Source organism: Liolophura sinensis, chromosome 11 (assembly GCF_032854445.1).
Source record: "Liolophura sinensis isolate JHLJ2023 chromosome 11, CUHK_Ljap_v2, whole genome shotgun sequence".
NCBI classification, from domain to species: domain Eukaryota; kingdom Metazoa; phylum Mollusca; class Polyplacophora; order Chitonida; family Chitonidae; genus Liolophura; species Liolophura sinensis.
In genome coordinates this window covers 13252299-13276174 of record NC_088305.1, presented here as the reverse complement: position 1 = coordinate 13276174, position 23876 = coordinate 13252299, and the positions used below count along the sequence as shown (strand labels likewise).

At 39.5% G+C, this 23876-nt stretch overlaps 2 protein-coding genes across 2 annotated transcripts in view; one reads left to right on the top strand and one right to left on the bottom strand.

The window, feature by feature from the left end:
• Positions 1-513: 513 nt before the first annotated feature.
• Positions 514-9992, top strand: LOC135478094 (uncharacterized). The gene is made up of 7 exons (XM_064758365.1): positions 514-559; positions 4482-4505; positions 5453-5482; positions 5767-5847; positions 7045-7134; positions 7831-7917; positions 9839-9992. The coding sequence occupies exons 4-7, from the start codon at positions 5795-5797 to the stop codon at positions 9990-9992; spliced, it is 384 nt and encodes a 127-aa protein (XP_064614435.1). The 5' UTR covers positions 514-559; positions 4482-4505; positions 5453-5482; positions 5767-5794.
• A 7100-nt stretch (positions 9993-17092) lies between these two features.
• LOC135478093 (solute carrier family 23 member 1-like) overlaps positions 17093-23876 on the bottom strand; it is a 39275-nt gene continuing 32491 nt past the window's right edge. Inside the window, exons 12-15 of the mRNA XM_064758364.1 lie at positions 22545-22674; positions 21428-21571; positions 20650-20745; positions 17093-17400 (exon numbers count right to left, since the gene is read on the bottom strand). Coding sequence (XP_064614434.1) covers positions 17093-17400; positions 20650-20745; positions 21428-21571; positions 22545-22674 — 678 coding nt within the window. The remainder of the gene's footprint in view (positions 17401-20649; positions 20746-21427; positions 21572-22544; positions 22675-23876) is intronic.

The following is a 23876-nucleotide window of genomic DNA, read 5'->3' as shown; positions in this document are numbered from 1 at the left end:
TGCTGAGTTATAAGAGGGTTTTTATTAGATTCATTGTGTTTAAGAAGATCAAAGTGCCGGTTTCAGATAAAGTGTCAAAAATATCTTGCATTGCCATCTCAGCATAGTGAAGCAACAAATATCTCATCTGTATCATCTTTAATTCCCTTTCCTACCACCAAAAGTTCGAAGGACCGTTTCCAAAGTCGCCATCTTTTGGCACAGGTCGCTTCAACCGTCCAGTCGACGTTTGGAATTCCGCCAATTTCTATGTTGGTAGCCATCATCGCCATCTTGATTGCTCAGCAATTAAGAGGAAAGAACATATTCGACATCCTCGTCGCCATTGTTGAGTTACCTTACTGAATGTTGGCAGATTTAAATCGGAGACTCAAGTTTAATCAGATGAATGTATTCTGCACACCATGCTGACCATGCAACTACAACACACAGGTACGGGTACTTGCGAGTACTTCCGGTTACTTAATGAACGGGATCTGATATATGAGGTGGAAACACTACAGTGATCAATTGCCAACCACCACGCTGTCGTCACTGCTCTGGCTTTTCTCCCTGTGGTGTACGTCTTAATTATACTATTCTGTTTTATTTTAAAATTGTAAGTTGGAAGGTTTGTCAACAACCTGCGGATGGTCGTGGGCTTCCCCCGGGCTCTGCCCGGTATCCTCCCACCATAATGTTGGCTGTCGTATAAGTGAAACATTCTTGAGTACGGCGTAAAGCATCAGTCAAATAAATAAATAAATAAATAAATATTTTAAAATTATGTGTTTAAGATAAATTGTTCACAGAAATAATAATCAGTATTTTTAATCAACAAAGTATCTCAGACATCCACTACTGTAAGTGTAATTCATGCCAAGCGTTCACCGATGTAATTTATTAATTTGGAGGAGGCAATTTTTTTTTCAAATTAGCAATTAACCGTTATGAAGTCCTGGCCAAAAAAGAGCTCTCGAACAAAGGTTAGAAATAGTAAGGCACCTCTGCCAATTATCTTCGGGGGCAAATCCTCCTTCGTCCATAAACCTAAAAAGGCCTAAAACTGTATCAAAGTTATCATTGGTGTTTTTCAGTTGACAGCAACATCTACAGCATTATCAAAATTGGGACTTTCTTATACATATACACTCGTATGTTATAAATGAGAAAAAAATGTAAAAAAAAAAATATTTTTTGCGATTCACTTGATGCATCAGTTATGTGCCAAATAACCAATGTACTGCATCACCTATTTTCACAACATTCAGCCGTTCACCAGTTGTCTTTGCCTGTTGTTTCATGCCCAGATAATCGGAAAGGTAATGACAGGCATCCGTTCACCCGTCTGACATTCAGTATATATTTTATGTAGTGAACTCCTTCAGTTAGCAAAGGAAACTTCTGTGTGTCTACATATACTTATTTTTCTTGTGCCCATTTTTCTCTGCAGTAAATAAGGTAAGACTGTGGAACTCAGTAATCAGTGCTCAGTAATCAATGCTCAGTAATCAGTGCTCAGTAATCAGTGCTCAGTAATCAATGCTCAGTAATCAGTGCTCAGTAATCAGTGCTCAGTAATCAATGCTCAGTAATCAGTGTTCAGTAATCAGTGCTCTGTAATCAGTGCTCAGTAATCAGAGCTCAGTAATCTTTTAATTTTGTCCACTTTCAAAAACAATGCTCCGCTGACGGGGAATCTAGGCCTTCATTATCTTAGTGGCATATTGGTGATAAGTTACGATTTACACTCTGTGGTGTAAATGTTATGTAATGTACCTGTACATGATTTTTTTCCCATAAAATGAACACATGAACACAGGCAACTTTATGTAATAGATAACACAGGCACTATGGGAATTTTATGAAAAAAAACGTAGACGAATAACTTTTGTTAGCTTTGATCACTGAATGTATCATGAGAAGATGCGAGTAAAGAAACCACATTCACAATAGTGCATTAATATACAGACCTTATAAACTGATCTTACAGACTGATAGATCTTGTTATTATCAGTGAGCAAACACCTATTTTTAGTTTGGAGAACTAATACTATTCAAATACAGAAAATTGAGCTCTGGTTCTCGGGTTCATGCGCATCGTTTTAGTGTGATTGCATGACTCGCACTGGTAAATGGTGACTGGTAACCTGTGAAATATCGTACTCTTGTCAACTTACCTCACTTACGCTTTTATTCAACACCTAGAATGAGACCGTAACGACGGTAAATTGACAATGGGGTGTATATAGGTGTGGCCATTTGCCAGTTATAACAGTGTCGTTGCTACTCTTGTTTTATCGTCTGTACTCTAAGTCTTTATGGTTCACCGGGCCACATGGGAGAGCTCAATTTAGTTGCCTTTTACAACAAGCTTGCCTAGAGGGCTGATGTCCTACTCTTTTCACCCCGGGGTGGGGGAGGGGGGGGGGGGGGTAAACCACGAAAACAGGATCTTGCAACTTATACTGAAATTTAAATTCAAACTAAGTTACATTAAAGGGTGTAACCTGCTGCATTTTCTGAACTGTTCATCCGTGAATGTACTTCAAACCACACAATTATTGCGTAAGCCAGTGTTGTAAACATTTACTCTAAACCGTACGACAAAGCCGCCAGGTGTCGGTATCCCTCCGTTCACAAAACCCGCGTAACCGGCTTTAGAACATTCAGAAAACCGGAAACTTCATACACAGCAGAATCATTCAAGCTATCAACAATTTCTCCGAGACGTAAACAACTCCACCCAGATGTACAGATGACCTTCTGAATACTCGATGCCCTTGTATCAAAATAACACACTGTCAACTACATATATTTCAAAAGTTGTTTGAAATGAAAAACTTATTCCATACATAAACAACTCCACCTAGATGTATGCACGGCTTTCTGAATATTCGATGTCCTTTTACCAAATTTAACCACGTGTATTTCAATAGGTATTTGAGATAAAAAAAAATATTTGATTTGATTGGTCTCGTCCCGCCATCCCGTGGCCAGTGGTGTATAAACTTTTTTGTAGTACTTCCCTTTGTTTTGAGTTTGAGTGGATGCACAGGGAGCCAACAAACAGACTCGACGACCATCTGAGTAAGACGAGTGAGCAATTTTCCAACATTGCAAAGATTTGTTTTCGATATGTTTATATTCTGTCTAGTTCGAGGAAACACCTTCTGTGCTTAACAGTGGCATTTGACATTTAAAAAAGCTTTTCATTATGCATCATAGTACATAAATTGTACAATAATTTAAGATTCGTATTTCGCGGCTTTAAACGAAAACCACAACTATTTGTGCAGTCGTTTAAGGGACGGTTGAGGGGCCGGAGTAGAGTGTTAACGATAAGATGCATCTGGGTTATTGACTGAGATAGGATGTAAATGATCATCACTTGGACAGCAATATTCCGAAGAGGCGTGAACGTATCTCGCCTTTTGTAGCATTTGTTAGAGCCCGTGTCTTATGTGGCGATTTCAATCAACGTCACAAGTTATTACAAAAACTTGTGTGTCAAGGTTATTCCATTAAACGCCTTCACTCCAAGTTTCTTAAGTTTTACGATGAGTATAATTCTCTTGTAAGTAAATATGGGCAGAGCGTCCAGAACTCTGCTTCATGATCGTGTCTAATTCCGCTTAACCAAGGGCTAGGGGCTGTATGTTCATCATGTTAAATTAGATCACCTTGGTGGATATATGAACAGTTGCAATCAAAAGAAACTGAGATATTTATTTGGTTATCGACAACTTATATTCTAGCATGGTACACAGTTTGAACACTGATTTTACACAGTCGCCTAGAACATACCTTGCGTCTTTCCTACATCGTTGAAAACTGTGGATTGTATGATTTTGTCCTATTTTACATACTTTCTTAGTCCTTTGCTAGTTTGTGTTAAAAGTCTTTTTGGGAACTGACCTTGCAATTATTGACTCTGAACGTCCATCGTGGTTGACAGCTAATGTCTGTTTCAACGCATAGATTTTAAACTGTTATTTTCCAAGAGCATCTGTGTCTTTTTCATTTCTTAATTACCTCTTTTTTTATTAAATGGGCATTTGTCATATTCAAGTACATGCTACCCGCATTATGTCTCTCAGGTTTTTGGATGGTAGAAATCCTTAAGAACCCAGGTGCGTTACGTAAAATCTTGACCAGTAGTTGACCAACAGGTCCAAGATCCGAGCATGTGGCCACATTTGCCAGACCTGTGAAATAAATAAAACTGATGTTACGTCTATCATAGCGCAAGAGCTAATCCATGTGGACAGTCTTGAGGGCTTTTCTGACGAACATTTTTCTCCCACTTCTATTTTTGCTCCTTTTAGATTATATTCCCCCCTTGTTGCTGTTATTTTGTTGCTTGGCTGTGGATGTAAGGATTCCGTCAGTAGGTAAGGAATATCTCGATACTTCAGCAAAATGTGTTTAATAACTGTTGAATAGACAATTATCTAAGATTAGGTCGTAAACATTCATAAATCTTTCCTTTCGTTTTACAGCACCGTACCACCATGGATAACCACGTAAGTTCTTTTATTCACTTTCAACACATTTAGACGTTTTTGTTTACTTTAGATGTGGAGAATTAGTATGTGAATGATTCTCTCATATGCAGAGAAGTATGACTAAAGAGTACTACACCCGAGCGTCTCCCGTGCAACTTCACTGTGTACAATGTATCTTTTTTACATTAAATATTTTGACGCCGTCAAGCATGCGCCCTTTATTGTTAACAGTATAATACATTTACTCTCTACGCAAGGTGCTCTGAAAAAGCAAATGTACACCGTTAAGTACACGTCCATGTGTGGCTCGCAATGTAAACAAGACGTACACATCACAAATATACAATTTTATACACGTTAAAGGTGTAGGTGCATAAAAATAATAAATACAGTACCTAGTTATACTGAAGTCCACCGCATCGCCTCGATTTCGATCTTGACTACCGCGGAACTTTCCCTAACCCAAATTACGTCAATGTGTATCAACGCCGGTGCATTCTGGGAATTCTGGTTTGTATAACGCGCGGTTTTCAGGAGCTGCATAAATTTCCCAGAGGGCCTCCTTGGGCGAACTAGTTAGCGTGCCAACATGGCGCAGTGTCCCAGAAGCCTCTCAACAATGCGGTCGCTATGAGTTCAAGTCCAGCTCATGTTGGCTTCTTCTCCGGCAGCAAGTGGTGAAAGTCTGCCAGCAACCTGCCGATGAACGTGGGTTTACTCCGGCGTCTATCCGGTTTCCTCCCACCATACTTCTGGCCGCCGTAGTGTAAGTTAAATATATGTCAGTACATCGTAAAATATTCATAAATAAATAAATTTAGTAACCCTGCTACTAAAGTCATGTGTTGTGCCTATTTATTAACAGGGCGGCGGTTTAGCTCCATATACTGTAACCCCGATGTAACATTGGGTGTGTTTTTGTCTAACCTCAATCGGTTTGCTGCCCGTTTTCTTTTCTTCAACAGGGCAGAACCACCACCAACAATTATAGGCGGGTGAGCTTTCATCTTTCATTCTGCTTTTTGGTAGTTTTGTTTTATTGTTCAGTTCTTTAATATCGATTTTGGTCTTCGGAGGTAGTTAAGATGTCAGTTGGGTTGAACATGTATGACACTATTGCATTATGTAAGTTAAAAACGTGAGAAATTTAAGTACAATATTACTGCATTACCATGAAATAAGGAAATCGAAATTGCCCTATTTGAATGCAGCACAATTAAATGTTCGCTTCGACATCCCATGTTTGTAATGCTACATTACTACTTTGACATTTTGGCAGGTGTGATCCAGACAGCGGCCCCTTAACAATGCCCCCATTCTTCAACACATCTGACTACGTTCAGTCATCATCTTATCCAGAGTAAGTACAGTATATTTTTATTATACGATCATTTCTATCCCCTAAACTTTGTAGGTTACTAAGATTCCCTACAGTGAGAAACACGTGATACAGCGACAGAAGGAAAGCGATGGCGCAATTCTCACTGCCGACTCACAAGAAACGGTGTGGTTGCTCTTAGTGACAGAGACAACAAATTACCAGAGGCCTGGTAGCATTTGCTAAATCCTGTGTGTTGTGTGACGATTTCAATCAACGTCACAAGTTATTAGTGCAAAAACTAGCGTGTCAAGGTTATTCCATTAAACGCCTTCACTGTAGGTTTCTTAAGTTTTACAATGAGTGTAATTTTCTTTAAAGTATATATCGACAGTGTCCAGAATTTCTGACACGCTGCTTCAATATTGTCTCTCGTTCCACTCAACCCGGAGCTACGGGCTGTATGTCCATCGTATTGAATGAGATTGTCGCGTTGAATGTATGAACAGTTGCAGTCAATGGGCAACTGATTGGAATTGGCCTTGCAATTATTCACCTGGAACGTCCTTACTGGTTGACGTCTGGTATGCGAGTGTCTGTTTCGACGCATAGATTAAATGCTCTGTGTGTACTTGCTCACAAGGTACTTGAGAAATTTATTGAAAGTGCCTTTGATGGGGTTTCCCTAATAGTTTTTGTTTTATTCAGCATTAGTAGTAGACTGAAATCATGGTAATGTACACAGGATTCAGCAGATGCTACCATTTTTTTTATTGAAAATGGATAGAGCTCGAAAGAGATCACATTTTATAGTTTCTAACATGTGATCGTATTCATACGAAAACAGGTACAGATCTGTCCATAGAGTAGCGCAACTGGTACATGTACACACTGGAACTATTACCTTGCTACTACATGTTATTAGCGAATTTCACATACGTATTAACGTGAAATTGTAGCAAATCAATGGAGAGTTATACGTCACATGAATGGTAACCTATATAAATAGCATAACCAAAGAAAGTCTTGATGCTGTGCTGTGTCATGCAACAACTCTGACACTATCTAGTTAACATAGAGAAAATAATGGCGTAATTCTGTGAGTTAAATTTTTGTGAGGAATTCTAGCGTAGAGAAATGCCAGTTGGCATAAATCTCTTGCCGTGCTGACAGAAATAAAATGTCCAAATTAATACAATTTAACTGCATTTTGAACTCTTGCTACACCTTCTGTTACAGAGATCTTATTCGTCAGATCATGGCGGATAATAACCTAGACTACGACACACTTGAGGCTTCGGAAACCACACAACTGACTGGTGATGGAAGGTGAATACACCCTTCAGCTATTTATTCTAATATATGTCTGACCCTAATTCATTTGTGCAATCTTTGTTACTTGTTTGTTTATATACTACTGCCAAATCTATCTAATTCTCTTAAAAAGTTATTATATTGGTATCTTCCTTAATGAGCATATTGTCACAATGTCGTCACTGCTACGATTTACCTCTCCATGATGTAGTCTTGGATATTTCATCCCTGCATAAACCAGTATTATTTTGGTGGCTTTGTATTGTTTTCTTGCGACTGGTTATCACATGTTATGAAAACATAGGATTTTAAGCAATTCCAGAAAAGTGATGTCTGATAATGGGCAACTAATACCAATGCACTTTGAACTTATTCTTGTTAATCTATTATGCTTGGGGATTTGTTAATTGTTACTACTTAAGTACATAAACAGTTGAAACAGAATTTCAACTCCGAGTAAACTGACATGAGGCGAGCTTTTACAAGTTACATGCCATCAGCTGTCACACTGTCGTCATTACTCTGGTGTTCCTTTCTGTGGTCCTAAATTGTATCGTATAAATTTTATCGATACGTCAATGAGGATACTTTAAGTCATTACGTTATAGAATTGTTTAACATTAACATTTAATCATGTTATACATTAGGTAAATACATCGAAACCATAACATTTATAGGTAAACATAAACTGTGATTATTATTTGTATGCAGTCCGCCTACTTGTGCTAACCCTCCACGGCCTGCGGCAATTTTCGGCGGTAATGGACAATCAAACGTGGACTGCTACCAGTTACGCCTGTAAGTATAAACCAGGGATATGACAGGGCATATGACAGTATGGGATAAATTACATTATAATTCATTTGCTGCCAACAGTGACTTAGCGTGCACTGTATATTCCATTTCCGCATGGTCTTCACATGGGCTTAGTGCCATCGAGACGCAAGGATCCAAGAGCCTCTCCCCAACGCGAATTGTGAGTTCAAGTCCAGTTGATGTTCATGTTCAGTCTATCCATCTCCAGTCGTAGGTGGCAAGGTTGTCTTGCATCATGCGGATCGTCCCATCCATCCCCACCCACCCACTACTATAATGCTGGCCGCTGTCGTACGTGTCGTCTTGAGTAAGGTGTAAAGCACCACTCAATTAATAAACAGAACAAATGAAAGTAAGAGTGTGAAAATGGAAAGTTATTTGAAAAATTACTGCTCACCAGTAAATTCTGATGTGCCTTAAACCCTTAAAGCATATTGGCAGTTTTAAAGGAAATTATTTCCCACTCGCAACGTCTGAATTGATGATTTTGACAGTCGACAATACTATTTCTCTTATTTCTCAGTGAAGTGCAGTTTCTGATGGAATGTAAACAGTGCCCCCTTTCCCGGAGAGTACCGTCACTCAATCCGAACTGTTGGTCGATACCAAATGTGGAAACACACTGTCCGTAAGTAACTGTTATAAAAAATCACCTTCATTTCAAAATGAATATTCTTGAGTACGGCGTAAAACACCAATCAAATAAATAAATCATTTCAAAATGTGGCCCACGTGCTCTAGTCGTTAAGAGTGCTAGCGCGAGAAGTGACCCAGAAGCCTCTCATCAGTGCGATCGCTGAGTACAAGTTCATTGTATACTGGCCTTCTTTCAACCTGCGTATGTTCGTGGGTTTTCACCAGGCTCTGCTGGCAGCCAATTTCTTGAGTACGGCGTAAAACTCCAGTCAAATAAATAAATCATTGTAAAGAGACTGCACCTTGCACTACTTCTCAGGGCGTCACAATTTTGGACACACTTTTCCTAATGTTATATCCATTTCAAAGTCTGATTTTTGCAAGTATCTCGGCTCAAATTCCTTTCCGATTGTCGAGGTGAGTACTATTTCCGTACTGAAAAAAAAAACATTGGCGATTTGGAACATTACAGTTACGGTTTGGAATTGGAACAACTCGCCTCCCAGATTATGTAATAAACTTTTCTTTTGTTAAATTTTACAAAACATGTAATTAGAATGTGCAGCGGAATAGTTCCTCATCTTTTACAAAATAATTTTATTTCAAGATCATAACTGATTTTTCTGTTTTCGAAAGATATCAATGCTTCATTAAGGTTTTATATGATCTGGTTGTTCTTTCTCATTTGTCACTAATTCTACCTCCGCATGTTTTTCGCGATACTTTGTGTACATCTATTCTTTATCAAAACACTACATTGAAAACAGAATCAAACTGTATGTCAATCTATATACTGTAGTCGAGAACAACACATGGACTTCTTTGCCCATGTTTTCTGCCTTCATAATTACAGAAATTATTGTAATTATTGTAATTAATTAAACGTTCATGTGATTCTGTTACATTCGCAAGTTACTGACTAAATGTTACAACACAGCACTTCTAGACCTATGACATTGAAATTGCAGTTAAAAGCACTGCATTTTTTACCTTTCTTCAGCTTAAGATAAGTTGGCAAGATGTTATTTGCTACGATTACACGAACAGTAAGAATAAACCACAGCTAACGAGGAATGATATAAGACAGGATTTCACCAGTAATACATGTGGCCATTCGCCGACTCTCGTCGCTGCTCTGGAGCATACACATATGTAGGCCTATTCAATACATTCCATGCATTTTTATGAATATCGTTTTCTAAATTTGTACAGCTGTGTTTTTATTTTATGAATATCGTTTTCTAAATTTGTACATCTGTGTTTGCAGCCCTTATGCCTGTTGCACCGTGGACTGGGAATCAGGAATATGTACACCTGTAAGCATGGCGCCTGTGTGTGTGACAGTAGTCTGTGAAGACACTAGGGAAGTCCGCGAGCACCTTGTGGACATGCTTCGTCACTGTGGCTGTATTAAGAAATAATTTTAATAATTGATAAATAGAAAATTTACCTAATAAGAAAACTTTTGTGTCTGTCTTGGATTTCCAATGGCGTTGTTAATTGTATTTACTTTATTTATTTGATTGGTGTTTTACGCCGTACTCAAGAATGTTTCACTTATACGACGGCGGCCAGCATTATGGTGGTAGGAAACCGGGCAGAGCTCGGGGGAAACCTACGACCATCCGCAGGTTTCTGGAAGACCTTTTGCCAATTGTAGTGTTATGACGTAATTTTGTGGCAATAAATGGAGATTACACAACCAAGGCCCCTCGTGGGGTCTCCAGGGCTTGTCGCAAAAGGCGAGTAACCTAGAGCTCTCCCGTCTGGGCCTGGTGAATATAATAGGCACACATCGTCTGAGATAGGGGTACTTGGAGAACGTGAGGCCGTCACATGCCCATCCCAAAGCCACATAAGTTGGTCACATATCGCCAAGTCGCCAATAGAGTCTACCATAAAGATCTGTGTCAGCCGACTGACCAGAAAAGCGTTGTAAGAAAGAATATTTTAAAATTTCAGAAATAATATCACTAATTATAGATGTAAGATAAATATTTATATATGAAATGCCGTTTGACTTCTCAGAATTGCAGTGTTAGTCTTAGTGTGTAGACCTGCATATATGCACGTACATATGTATTCAACACTGTCAGAGGGAATTTAGAAACAGGATTATTTCCCCTTCCATGTTTATTAGTAGATAGACAAGTGCTACGTCGCGAAAAAGGGGCGTGACTAAAGAACAAAGGCATGGAAACAAACTGTCGCCAATCCACACCGAACACTCCTATATAATTTAGGTACTCTCCTCTAGACGCTCGGTGATAGTGGCGACCTATTAAACTCCTCACAGTGATAGAAACACCGAACACGCATAAATTTATCTCGTGCGAGCTCAACTCAAGTCTCAAGCGAAATGCATTAAACTTAAGGACACATTTATACTTTTCTTCGATCAGTAGGTACTTTTTCCTCATTTTCCAGCATCCGGAGTTAAAACAGAGCCACGTTACAGTAACGTGAGGGCAGATCACCCAGTGTACATTATAGGTACAGGCCTACAGGAGACATTTGAATACTTACATGTATATTCGAATATTTCCACTGAAATATGCTTATATTATTACAAGCGTTGTAAGTCCGGTGGATGCTGGTCAAGATTGCTGGTCAAGATTGTGAATGAGTTATTTGTATATTTTGTATATAGGCTCGATAGGACATAAGGAATTATCTCAGAAGGGGTGCCCATTTCTACTAAAAGAGCAAGTACCGTGATTTGCATAAATCTTAACTGAACGCCTCATTACATTCTATAGCCGTCTGTTTGTGATTATGTCTGAAAGGAATTTTTTATCACCATGTAACTTTCCTACGGATGAAGAAATATTTATATATAAATAATGAATGTGCCTTAAATGAATGCATGTTTTCAGATAATAGGGAGGGTATACGTATCTTGAAATAATTTACCGCCATGATGATGGATAAACGTTGTTCTTATTCTCGGGAAGTAATACAGCGTTCAGCCCGACGCTGATCACCGTTCAAAGACTTGTTAGGTCAGAGTTTTACATAGTTCGGCATGCATGTAAACACACATGAAACATAAGGTATACGTACTGGGTGAATTACCTCCCTTCTTTATTTGTGTTCCAATCGATCGTCGCGGACGAAAGACCTCCATATTTTCACAAGTTGTTAAATTACATTGAGGATATGAGTCCGTGAATTTGTGTTTCCTTTCAAAGCACAGAATGGTGTCAGAAATCTGAGAGGAAAGCGCTTTATTCGGATATGTGGCCACCCTGTGTGGCCACTCGAGCCACAAATTTCACCGTCTCCCTTTGGTGAGGCATGATTTGACCAAGTGTTTTTAGTGCAGTAATGTTGGTATGAGATATCCGCCGGACCACGCAAAAGTCATTTTTCTGGTAAGCAGAAAACGACATCAGTCTGGTGAAATGTTCATTATAAATCGTGAATGCCACAAAGAAAACGTGCTGGTAGATTTTTATTTTGGTGCGTGTAAGCTGACAGCTTTATCTATGCATGTGTGGGCTACGAACGAGAACGCCTTTCAATGGATGCTTTCCACTGACAGCATTTTGATGTTAAATACAAAAAACAGGTCGATTTTAAAATAAAATAGTTACCATATTTCCCCCGGCAGGTCGCAAATGACATTCGCTTCACTATTGTGAGGGCGGTTTCAAGCTACGTAAGAGTATTCACGTATTATGGTTCAGGTAAAACGCGAACCTCTAGAAATGATTGTAGGGGATTTTAATGCACATATATTGATGAGAAATATGGTTGTTTCGTGCCGACGAACCACGGTTTTACATAGTTCGGCGTGAATGTAAACACACATGAAACATAAGGTATACGAGCTGGGTGAATTGCCTCCCTTCTTTACTCGCATTCCTATCGATCATCGCGAACAAAAGACCTCCATATTTTCACAAGTTGTTTAATTACATTGAGGATACGAGTCAGTGAGTTTGTGTTTCTTCTCAAAGCACAGAACGGTGCTAGAAATCTGAGAGGAAAGCGCTTTATTCGGAATGTGGCCATCAAGTGTGGCCGTCCAGTGTGGCCATCCAGTGTGGCCACTCGGGCGACAAATTTGACCGCCTCCATTTATTTATTTATTTATTTGAGTGGTGTTTTACGCCGTACTCAAGAATATTTCACTTATACGACGGCGACCAGCATTATGGTGGGAGGAAACCGGGCACAGCCCGGGGGAAACCCATGACCATCCGCAGGTTGCTTCCCACGTACGGCCGGAGAGGAAACCAGCATGAGCTAGACTTGAACTCACAGCGACCGCAGTGGTGAAAGGCTCCTGGGTCATTACGCTGCGCTAGCGCGCTAACCAACTGAGCGACGGAGGCCCCCGCCACTATTTGGTGAGGCATGCTTTGGCCACATGTTTTAAGTGTTTTAATGTTGGTATGAGACATCCGACGGACTACGCAAAAGTCACTTAGCATCTTAGCAAGCAGAAAATAATATCAGCCTCGTGAAAGGTTTTTCATAAACCGTGAATGCCTCAAAAAATGTATTTGGTACGTGTAAGATGACAGCCTTACCTAAGCATGTGGGGGCTACCAACAGGAATGCCTTTGAATGCATATTTTAAACTGAAAATATGACCACAGTATTGTGGTGTAAAGGAGAAATAAAAAAAACAGGTTAATTTAAAATAAAATAGTTACTATATTTCCACAGGCACGTCACAAATCACAATTGCTTCACTTTGGTCAGGATGGTTTCAAGTTATGTTAGAATAGCTAATGTATTACCGTTTTGGTAACGAACGGACATGTAGAAATAAGTGCAGATGTGTTTGTGCACGGATGGGGGCGAGAAATGTTTTCTTTTTTACCCCGACAATTCACATATTTACTTTGTTCGGCGTGAATTTATAAACACACATCAAATTTAACGTTTATAACATCGGTGAGTTGTCTCCCTTTTCTGCTAGTATTGACGTCGATCGTAGCGAATTAAAAGACCTCCATAGTTTGATAAATTGCTTAATTCGATCGAAAGTAAGAGTCAGTATATTTAATCATGGAAGAAAACTGAGAAAAAAAGTGCTTAATTAGTGGGAAAAGTAGCTGCCAAATGTGAACACATGTTGGACTTGTGGCCAAAACATTCCTCGCCGAGTTGAGGCATGTTTTGGCCACGTGTTTCATAGACATTTATGTGTAACCACCCTTTCATAACCGAAATAAAATGTATCATGTATGACTTGATTTCGGTTAAGCGATTTATTATGCAAGTACCGGGACAGGCTGACTGACTGTGCAATCGAGATCTCCTGGGCAGTGAAATATTTTCAGACAAACAAACAAGAATCCAGGGGATTCAGGTTCCCCATCAACCGAGTATTATTTTGAGAGGAAAATTCTTCAATCATTGCACAAGCTCCGGCGTGTGTTATTTAAATGGCCAGTGGGCCTAATTGCCCTTTTCCGTAGACTATAAACACTGTGTACACCCCTTATGTACATCATATCATCTAGTCGAGTTTTTTTTTTTCGTGGAAGATATACTGAAAAATTTAAATTGGGAATATCGATTTGTTTTCCTCGGTAAAGGATGTTGAAAGCGGTATTCTGCCGAGATACGATTTTACTCGGAAAGCTGACGGGCTAAACACCTCGGCCACGGGGACATTAAAATCCTTAAAATCCACGATTATCGTGATATAGGAACGCATTTATCTGAGACTGGAAATGTACGTTAATCATATGGTAGGAGTAAAACCATTACACCTTAACGTCATAATGAATATTCAAGAGGAAGAAAGGAGGCTTTTCACTGGACATGCCCAAAACATGGCTGGGTTATCAATGTGCCTGAAATGGGTGGATTTTGTAGAAAATGGCCATGTTTAAGAAAAACAATCCACACAGTTTGTATACATCTTTAATTTAAGGCATAGGTTGTATAAACGTGATGTTTTCTTTTAAAGTTTAAAGGTGAACCGGTAACAAAATATGGAGGTAGCATTCACTTTTACTTTGAAGCGTACCTAGAATTCAGATATGTCTATGAGTGACCTACTAGTATTTTATACACCTGTATCATCGGTCGTTCTTAATTCATTCGTTGCTGTTTTAAACGTGTTCCCGCCACGACATGGCTGACAAATAAGGGATAATTATTCATTCATTTGTACTAATTTTCCTCCTTATATATTATAAATTTTATGGTTTTCGAGTTTGAACTATGGTTTGGTTCTTGTGAACTGTTTTTAAACTTGCTCGTCTGCTTTTTGTTTTATATTTGGTGGTCTCATTCTTTCGAAAACCATTCGCTGGCTTATGTTTAGGGCTTTTTCTCGCCAAACATTGCCGATGTGACGTTAAGCCATGACCATTCATTCCTTCTTCCATTTATTCATTCAATTATTTTATTAATTACATATTTGCTGTCTCAAGCCATACACGAGGAACCGTGGCTCCGAGGTTAGCCACCGACCCTCGGCAAAGTTACCCCACATTCCACGTGCTCAGTTCAGACTTTCGTGATATATACCGAGAAGAGTTTTTCAGCTATGTGTGTATGTATGGCCACGTTATTTTTTATGTTTTTATATGGATGTTCATATTTGCGGTCAATGGTATTTTGATTTCCTTGTAAACCCAAACAGCACGTGGTAAAAAAAACTCTTAGAGGGATCAGTGATCCTACGCATTGCACATTTGGGATGCTCGGGTCAGTTAAGTTAACCCTACGTTGCCGACTCATGTCATTGAAGATGCTCATTAGAAATGAGCTTTTTTATGTTCCATTTAGGAAGCATGACATAACTGTTCTGCCTCTTCCTCGTGGAATAGCAGTCTGTTTACCCTAGAGTGCTCCAAATCAATAAAACGCATCGCACGAATCCAGGAGTGACGTCCACAATAATCTTATAGCACGACTGATTGATTGAATGTGGCGCTGCCTGTCTGTGACCCCAATACTCTGACATATGGTAAAAAGCTGCCAAGTATCAATGAAAATGAATTACGATTATGCAAGCCATACTGAAAATGGACTTATGTTACCTACTTCGTTAGTACAACCAAAAGTATTGTCCCCTTATTTTATGACAGAGAGAGTAGTGTCTCCTGATTTAACAAAAACTGAACAGGCTTATTGACGCCCAAGGGCAAATATTTACGTTATGTAATACGTACAGCTTACGGTATCTAGTACATGGCAACAACTTCAGAAAATGTAATAATATATTACATACAAAACATTGGCACTATACCCTACGTATCTTGAACATAATAACATTACTTGCAGCAGCACGACGTCTAAAAAGTTATCTATGCTGTGTTGTAGTTGTAATTGGGCTAAAGTGCAAGTCATGTACTTTAGTATTACTTCGAATAAACATAATCATACACCAACCGTGTAATATTTATGACAATCACTTTCTTAACAATACTGACCCTGCGGTAGCGGCTTGGAATAACGTTAAACCTTTATCAGTCAAACACGTATATAAAGCTGCAATGTATGTAGCCTTGCAATGAACATTTCTTTATTCCCAGGAAAATAAAATATTTCTTTCATTGCTTTTTTGCGCCGTATTAAAGAATATTTCACTTACACAAAATATGCTAGCTTGGTGTGAGGAAACCCAGAGGAAGCCCACGAATATACACTGGTTACGGGCTTTGCTTTCCACCTACGACCGTAGAGGAATGCAGCATGAGCTGGACTGGAACTTAGAGCGACTCATTGGTCATGAAAGTTCACTATACCTGTCTTTAATTTTGAAGCTCAATTAAAATTTACTGGAGTGCGTGATTATGCACGCTCAGTTTTATATAAATGGCGATCATTTCACTCCATGCACACGCCAACAGAATAGGAAGTATTTCCACCAATGTTGTACCTTCAATAGGCGCTGTGCCAAAACAAGTATCAACAAAAAAAAACAGAAATAAAATCTTTCCACTTGCACGATTTATCACCTTTGCACTGTCAATGAAAGCTGAATAAATTTTTCAAAGCTCTTTGACGGTTCATAGTGTTGAATATGTCCTAGGTTCAGGGCGGCGAATTTTTGGCGACGTACATTATTATTTTGGTCCTATACCAATATGCATTCGGATACATAATCACAGTGAGACTAAGAACTGAATAATTTACATTATTATATATTTATTATGTTCCGGTCATATTTGTTTCTGAACTTTCATTATCTTTCTATCAAACGTAAATCACAGAAATGAGCCAAAAATGACAATGATGCAGGCACACGCAGGGTGACAGGTGTGACATGTAAGTAGATGGTTACACGACATTTATATTTTGAAGATCGTAAGAGTTAGCTTATCTTCAGAAACTTGCGCTGTTTAAAACACTATACCTGTCTACGGGTATGCATGTACTTAAACTTGGTCGAATAAAGTTTCTTGTCTATCACTTTCTGATATATTTCGACAGAAGCAAACAGTGAAAGCAGAAAAACCAATCTACTTGTATTATCTTCTTTCTGGTGAATTACAATCTACCCAGTCCCAAAACCGGAATCGAAAACTCTGTCGGTGAGTTACGTCTACAATTTCGTAGCCTTTTCCTCTGTACAGTCAGAGCGCTCAGTTCCGTTCACATATCCCATGTTGACGGTTCCTCCTTCTTCTTCATCATCAGCATCTAGCTTCTTTCGGCATCGGCAACAGCTGCTAAATCCGCGAAAAGTCGGGCAAAAGGGGAAATAACTCGTCCAGTTCCACCTGTTGAAAAACTTTTGAACCAACGGAAGGTCGTAAATACTGGTGCTGGCCACGTTCATGCCGAATGCTTCATCAGTGGCGTCATCGGTCATCTGGCGCCATGTCAGAATCCCTCTTTCTTCTTCTGTGCCTATTAAACAAAATCGAAAAACTAATGATGGATCTTGTGTGTATCACCATGTAGCTATATAATTAAAGACGTAAGAGTCAAATTATCCACCAAATACATTTCAGAAATAATGAGGTAATGCACATGAATTGCATGACACCGGAAGTGAAAAAGACAACTGAGCTTTCTACGTACATTGTTCCAGCATTTCGACAGTGATGTTTATGTTTATAAATGCGCCTTGTGCGTCCTAAGTTGCGACGGTTTCCAGTGACCTCCGAAAACATGTTAAATATTCATAATCTAGGAAAACCGTTACAACCCAAAAATTAGAGCAAGCCTTATAGAGTATATCGTCTGCAAGCCGCAGTCGTACACTACTTTGCAGAGAGAAGCACAGGGAAGTGATTTAGGTAGATGACTACATTCTAGTGTAATCGGCAGTCTTACAACTGAGTAGACCTTAAGACAGTATGGTATGTCAGTTACTGTATGGTGTAGTCAGAAGTGATGCAAGTCAGTATGGTACGTCAGTTACTGTATGGTGTAGTCAGAAGTGATGCAAGTCAGTATGGTACGTCAGATACTGTATAGAGTAGTCAGAAGTGATGCAAGTCAGTATGGTATGTCAGTTCTTGTATGATGTAGTCAGAAATGATGCAAGTCAGTATGGTATGTCAGTTACTGTATGGTGTAGTCAGAAGTGATGCAAGTCAGAATGGTATGTCAGTTACTGTATGGTGTAGTCAGAAGTGATGCAAATCAGTATGGTATGTCAGTTACTGTATGGTGTAGTCAGAAGTGATGCAAGTCAGTATGGTATGTCAGTTACTGTATGGTGTAGTCAGAAGTGATAAAAGTCAATATGGTATGTCAGTTACTGTATGGTGTAGTCAGAAGTGATGCAAGTCAGTTTGGTATGTCAGTTACTCTATGGTGTAGTCAGAGGTGATAAAAGTCAATATGGTATGTCAGTTATTGTATGGTGTAGTCAGAAGTGATGCAAGTCAGTTTGGTATGTCAGTTACTGTATGGTGTAGTCCGAAGTGATGCAAGTCAGTATGGTATGTCAGTTATTGTATGGTGTAGTCAGAAGTGATGCAAGTCAGTATGGCACATCAGTTACTGTATGGTGTAGTCCGAAGTGATGCAAGTCAGTATGGTACGTCAGTTACTGTATGGTGTAGTCAGAAGTGATGCAAGTCAGTATGGTATGTCAGTTACTGTATGGTGTAGTCAGGAGTGATGCAAGTTAGTATGGTACGTCAGATACTGTATGGAGTAGTCAGAAGTGATGCAGTCAGTATGGTATGTCAGTTACTGTATGGTGTAGTCAGAAGTGATGCAAGTCAGTATGGTACGTCAGTTACTGTATGGTGTAGTCAGAAGTGATGCAAGTCAGTATGGTATGTCAGTTACTGTATGGTGTAGTCAGAAGTGATGCAAGTCAGTATGGTACGTCAGTTACTGTATGGTGTAGTCAGAAGTGATGCAAGTCAGTATGGTATGTCAGTTATTGTATGGTGTAGTCAGAAGTGATGCCAGTCAGTATGGCACATCAGTTACTGTATGGTGTAGTCCGAAGTGATGCAAGTCAGTATGGTACGTCAGTTACTGTATGGTGTAGTCAGAAGTGATGCAAGTCAGTATGGTATGTCAGTTACTGTATGGTGTAGTCAGGAGTGATGCAAGTTAGTATGGTACGTCAGATACTGTATGGAGTAGTCAGAAGTGATGCAGTCAGTATGGTATGTCAGTTACTGTATGGTGTAGTCAGAAGTGATGCAAGTCAGTATGGTACGTCAGTTACTGTATGGTGTAGTCAGAAGTGATGCAAGTCAGTATGGTATGTCAGTTACTGTATGGTGTATTCAGAAGTGATGCAAGTCAGTATGGTACGTCAGTTACTGTATGGTGTAGCCAGAAGTGATGCAAGTCAGTATGGTACGTCAGATACTGTATGGTGTAGTCAGAAGTGATGCAAGTCAGTATGGTATGTCAGTTACTGTATGGTGTAGTCAGAAGTGATGCAAGTCAGTATGGTATGTCAGTTACTGTATGGTGTAGTCAGAAGTCATGCAAGTCAGTATGGTATGTCAGTTCTTGTATGATGTAGTCAGAAGTGATGCAAGTCAGTATGGTATGTCAGTTACTGTATGGTGTAGTCAGAAGTGATGCAAGTCAGTATGGTATGTCAGTCCCTGTATGGTGTAGTCAGAAGTGATGCAAGTCAGTATGGTATGTCAGTTATTGTATGGTGTAGTCAGAAGTGATGCAAGTCAGTATGGTATGTCAGATACTGTATGGTGTAGTCAGAAGTGATGCAAGTCAGTATGGTATGTCAGTTCCTGTATGGTGTAGTCAGGAGTGATGCAAGTCAGTATGGTACGTCAGTTACTGTATGATGTAGTCAGAAATGATGCAAGTCAGTATGGTATGTCAGTTACTGTATGGTGTAGTCAGAAGTGATGCAAGTCAGTATGGTATGTCAGTTAAAGTATGGTGCAGTCAGAAGTGATGCAAGTCAGTATGGTATGTCAGTTACTGTATGGTGTAGTCAGAAGTGATGCAAGTCAGTATGGTATGTCAGTTACTGTATGGTGTAGTCAGAAGTGATGCACTGTGAAATCGGGTTGTGGTGCATGATTTTACAGCATATCTGCCATAATCTCATTTGTACTTTTTTTTATCACCAAATAGAATAAACACCATATTATATAAATATCATGTATAATTGCTCGTAGGAAGTTCTGCCAGCAACCTGCGAATTGTCGTGTGTTAAACCAGGATTCATTTTAACAGGATTCTTCTGTTGGAGTTATTCCTTTGGTGTTCTCGATGACATTCCCGCTCAAGTCTTCTAAACCACAGTTTCATATAAGGCTTGTCATGTGCATAGATTGTCATACATACCTTAACCGTTATACATTTCTTAACATATGACACAGTGCATGTGCATTGATTTGTGTACTTGTATCGTGTTGAGCTTAAATCTATCTTGAAGTTGAACTTGGCGCACCTACAGTACTTTGGGATGTAGGCCAACACCACATTTTGGTGGGACCGCGGTGTTATGTGATCTTCTGTAAACTTACTTTTAAGATGACTTTACTATAGTCTTGGCTCACTAACTTTTTGACTGTGTATCTTTAACTCCATCCTAAATGAAAATGTTAATTTATTATGCAATCCGTTATTTCCAGACAGCAGACCTGAATATCTCTTCTCAGATAATGAGTCAACTAGCATGATAAGACATTACCAGCTCACCTGGAATGGTGTTGTCCATCAAGCAGCCAAAAAATCCGCCGACAAACATACCAGTATCGCACAAGATTGTCAGGATCTGATCCACAGCTTCGCTCCCTAAAACAAAGTGATACATGATTTGGTTTATTTAGTTATTTGATTGGTGTTTTACGCCGTGCTCAAGAATATTTCACTTATACGACAGCGGCCAGCATTATGGTGGGAGGAAACAGGGAAGAGCCCGGGGGAAACCCACGACTCATAACCATCCGCAGGTTGCTGCCAGACCTTCCCACGTACGGCCGGAGAGGAAGCCAGCATGAGCTGGGCTTGAACTCACAGCAACCGCATTGGTGAGAAACTCCTGGGTAATTACGCCGCGCTAACGGACTAAGCCACGGAGGACCCTGACGCATGATTTGAAGTATACCGCTAGCTGTTGCACATTTGACTGGTGAGCAATAAACTGTATTTATCATGTGAAATGTGGCTCCAATCACATCTCCAATCACAGGATTACTTTGTCATATATAGTGTGTAAAAACAACTAAAATATATGTTAGAACTCTACAAATTTCAAACCTTGCCATTTAGCTTTTAGGCCGCAGCATAAGCAGATTTTTAAAACTTTATAGTGGGCGTATGGTGCTTCTGACCGATACAACCGACTCATACACTCACGTCACAGGTACACACACACATCACGTTGTCAAACTGTATTAAGCTGCACATACAAACGCCATTTTTGTGAAACTCATCACCTTACACAAGTCGCCAGATCGCCCGGACATGTACTGACCTGTTTGAATGGCGGTAGGATTTTTACTGATCCAGTCAGGTAAGCTCAGTCCAAAGAAAATAGAAAACCCGAGAATAAAAAGATTCCTTGACGAGTTGAGATCCATGAACTGGAGGTTGGACAGTCCCACCGATGCCACCATTCCTGAAAATTATAAAAAGATGTTAGTGTATTATAAATTATATTTGTAATATAAATATAGTGAGTGCTTGAGTGCTTGGAGTTTAACGTCGTACTCAACAACTTTTCAGTCATATGACGGCGAAGGAATCCTTAGAGTGTATGTGATTATTTAAGGTGATTAAAATTTAATGAAGACGTACAGTATAGAGAGAAATCCCACAGCAGTGACGACAGTGTATAAGCTGGCTAAGCTACGTAACCGGTGAAATATGGCCTCTTGTTAATTTACCTCACTTAAGCTTTCAGTCTAACTGTAAATGCTTGAACCGTAGTAAATTACACTCCCCCGCGAATCATGATTCATGCAGAAGTAGGTAAAAAAAAAAGGCAATAATGTCAATTACAATTTATTAGGCGTCACTCGTGTAGAATTAAGGGTATTGCCTACGGAAGCGTGCGAGTTGTGGTCGTATAAAACTTCTAAATTTTTACACATACTTACCGACAGAGTTGCATTTGTATGGAACAAAGAATGTCTGTTACAAGACTAGGTTCGGCTGTGTGATTAAAAACAACGATTTTGTTTCATCCTCTTAAGTATGAACACATTCGATTATTTGAATTTGAGTGAATGAATGAATGAGTGAACTCCACATTGGCAATATTTTAGCCATATCGTGGCGATATGGCTAAAAAAAAATTTTTTTTTATCTATAAATATTTATAATAACTATTTACTACAAATATTCTATGGCAGCATCGCCAGCGAAGCTGTCAAACAAATCATATATAGAGTTGGCTGTGTAGAATACACTCAAACAGGATTGATTTGATGCCGTATTGAACACCACATCCAACATGCGCCCATCAAGAAAAAAATTGTGAGTCAGACGAAAATGCCCAATACGACACCTCGTTAAAACTACGTGATCTCTACGAGATATATCGTCTTCAGATAAAACTGTCATGCCGCCCAGTTTCAGAGTTATCTTACCAAACGTGATCATGAACATCCCGCCGACGACGAGAGTAGGGATAGTAACGAACAAGGCCCCGAATTTGCCCAAACATCCAAGCAGTATCATTGTGAAACCAGCTGCCTGCATGACCCACCGACTGCCAACCTGAAAACCTATAGCGCCAGAGCTTTTAATTTGTTGTATTACATTAAACTTGGTTTTACCCTGTACCCAAGAATATTTCTCTTACGACTACAACCAGCAATATGGCGGGGGGGGGGGGGAGGAACGGACAGAGCTCGTGGGGAGCCATGTGCAAGTTGCTGGCAAACTTCCTCGCGTACGAGAGGAGAGGAAGCCAGCTTAAGCTGGACTTGAGCTCCATGCGGCCGCAATGGTGACAGGCTATAGAGTCATTGCCTCACGCTGGCACACTAACAACTCGGCCACAGAGTTTCCCGTAAGAGCATTAACATGGGCAATATTGTAATTTCACTAGCATAATGGGGAAGCCTGCATTAGGGACTGATTCGCTACAAGGAAATACAGACGCCTTATGACAGAAATAACACACCCAAAAGAAACAAATAGCGTATGAAGGTCCTAGTACCAAGGTCTTGCATGGCTAATGTTGCACATTCATGTCCTTCGGTTTTGATATCACATTTATTTTGACTTCTTCGGATCTGGACTAGTTTTTACCTTGATTAACAGCCCAATACAGTTGTGAGACTAAATACATACTTAAACGTTGGAATCTCACTGTAATAATTTTTTATGCCTCGAAAGTCACTTGTGCATGGCAATATAACATGTCCCAGCCTATCCTCCGAAACCTTTACACACTGACTGATATAATTCTGATTATGCTGATTTCATTACAAAAAATGATCTTGTAGGACTGAACAACCATAAAAACGATAGGACTGAACAACCATAAAAACGATAAAACACCAATTATATTTTATACGTTATAAAAGTTTATACTTCTTACTTCAGGTGCAGCTTTTTTCACATTTCTTTGTCATGTATGAACGGCCAAAGGCATGAAATTATTTACATGTTGATTCCAAAATTCGTCTGTTAAGTGACAAAATAGGTTGACCTCTATAGTACGACGTAACAGTACTGTCTGCTACGGCATCTACCAGACTCACACAAGCCAGTAACATAGTTTTCTGTAATCTGCGTCACGGTCTTTTACGTCACATTTTTGCGTGAAGCAGATGACAATTCCCATTATGGAGGTGACAGCTATTGATACATCATGGCTGGTCTGTTAAGACAGACCGACACAAACGCACACACATACTTTGCTGCGTACGAAGATATATGTATATACAACACTGTATACAAGTCTTATGCAG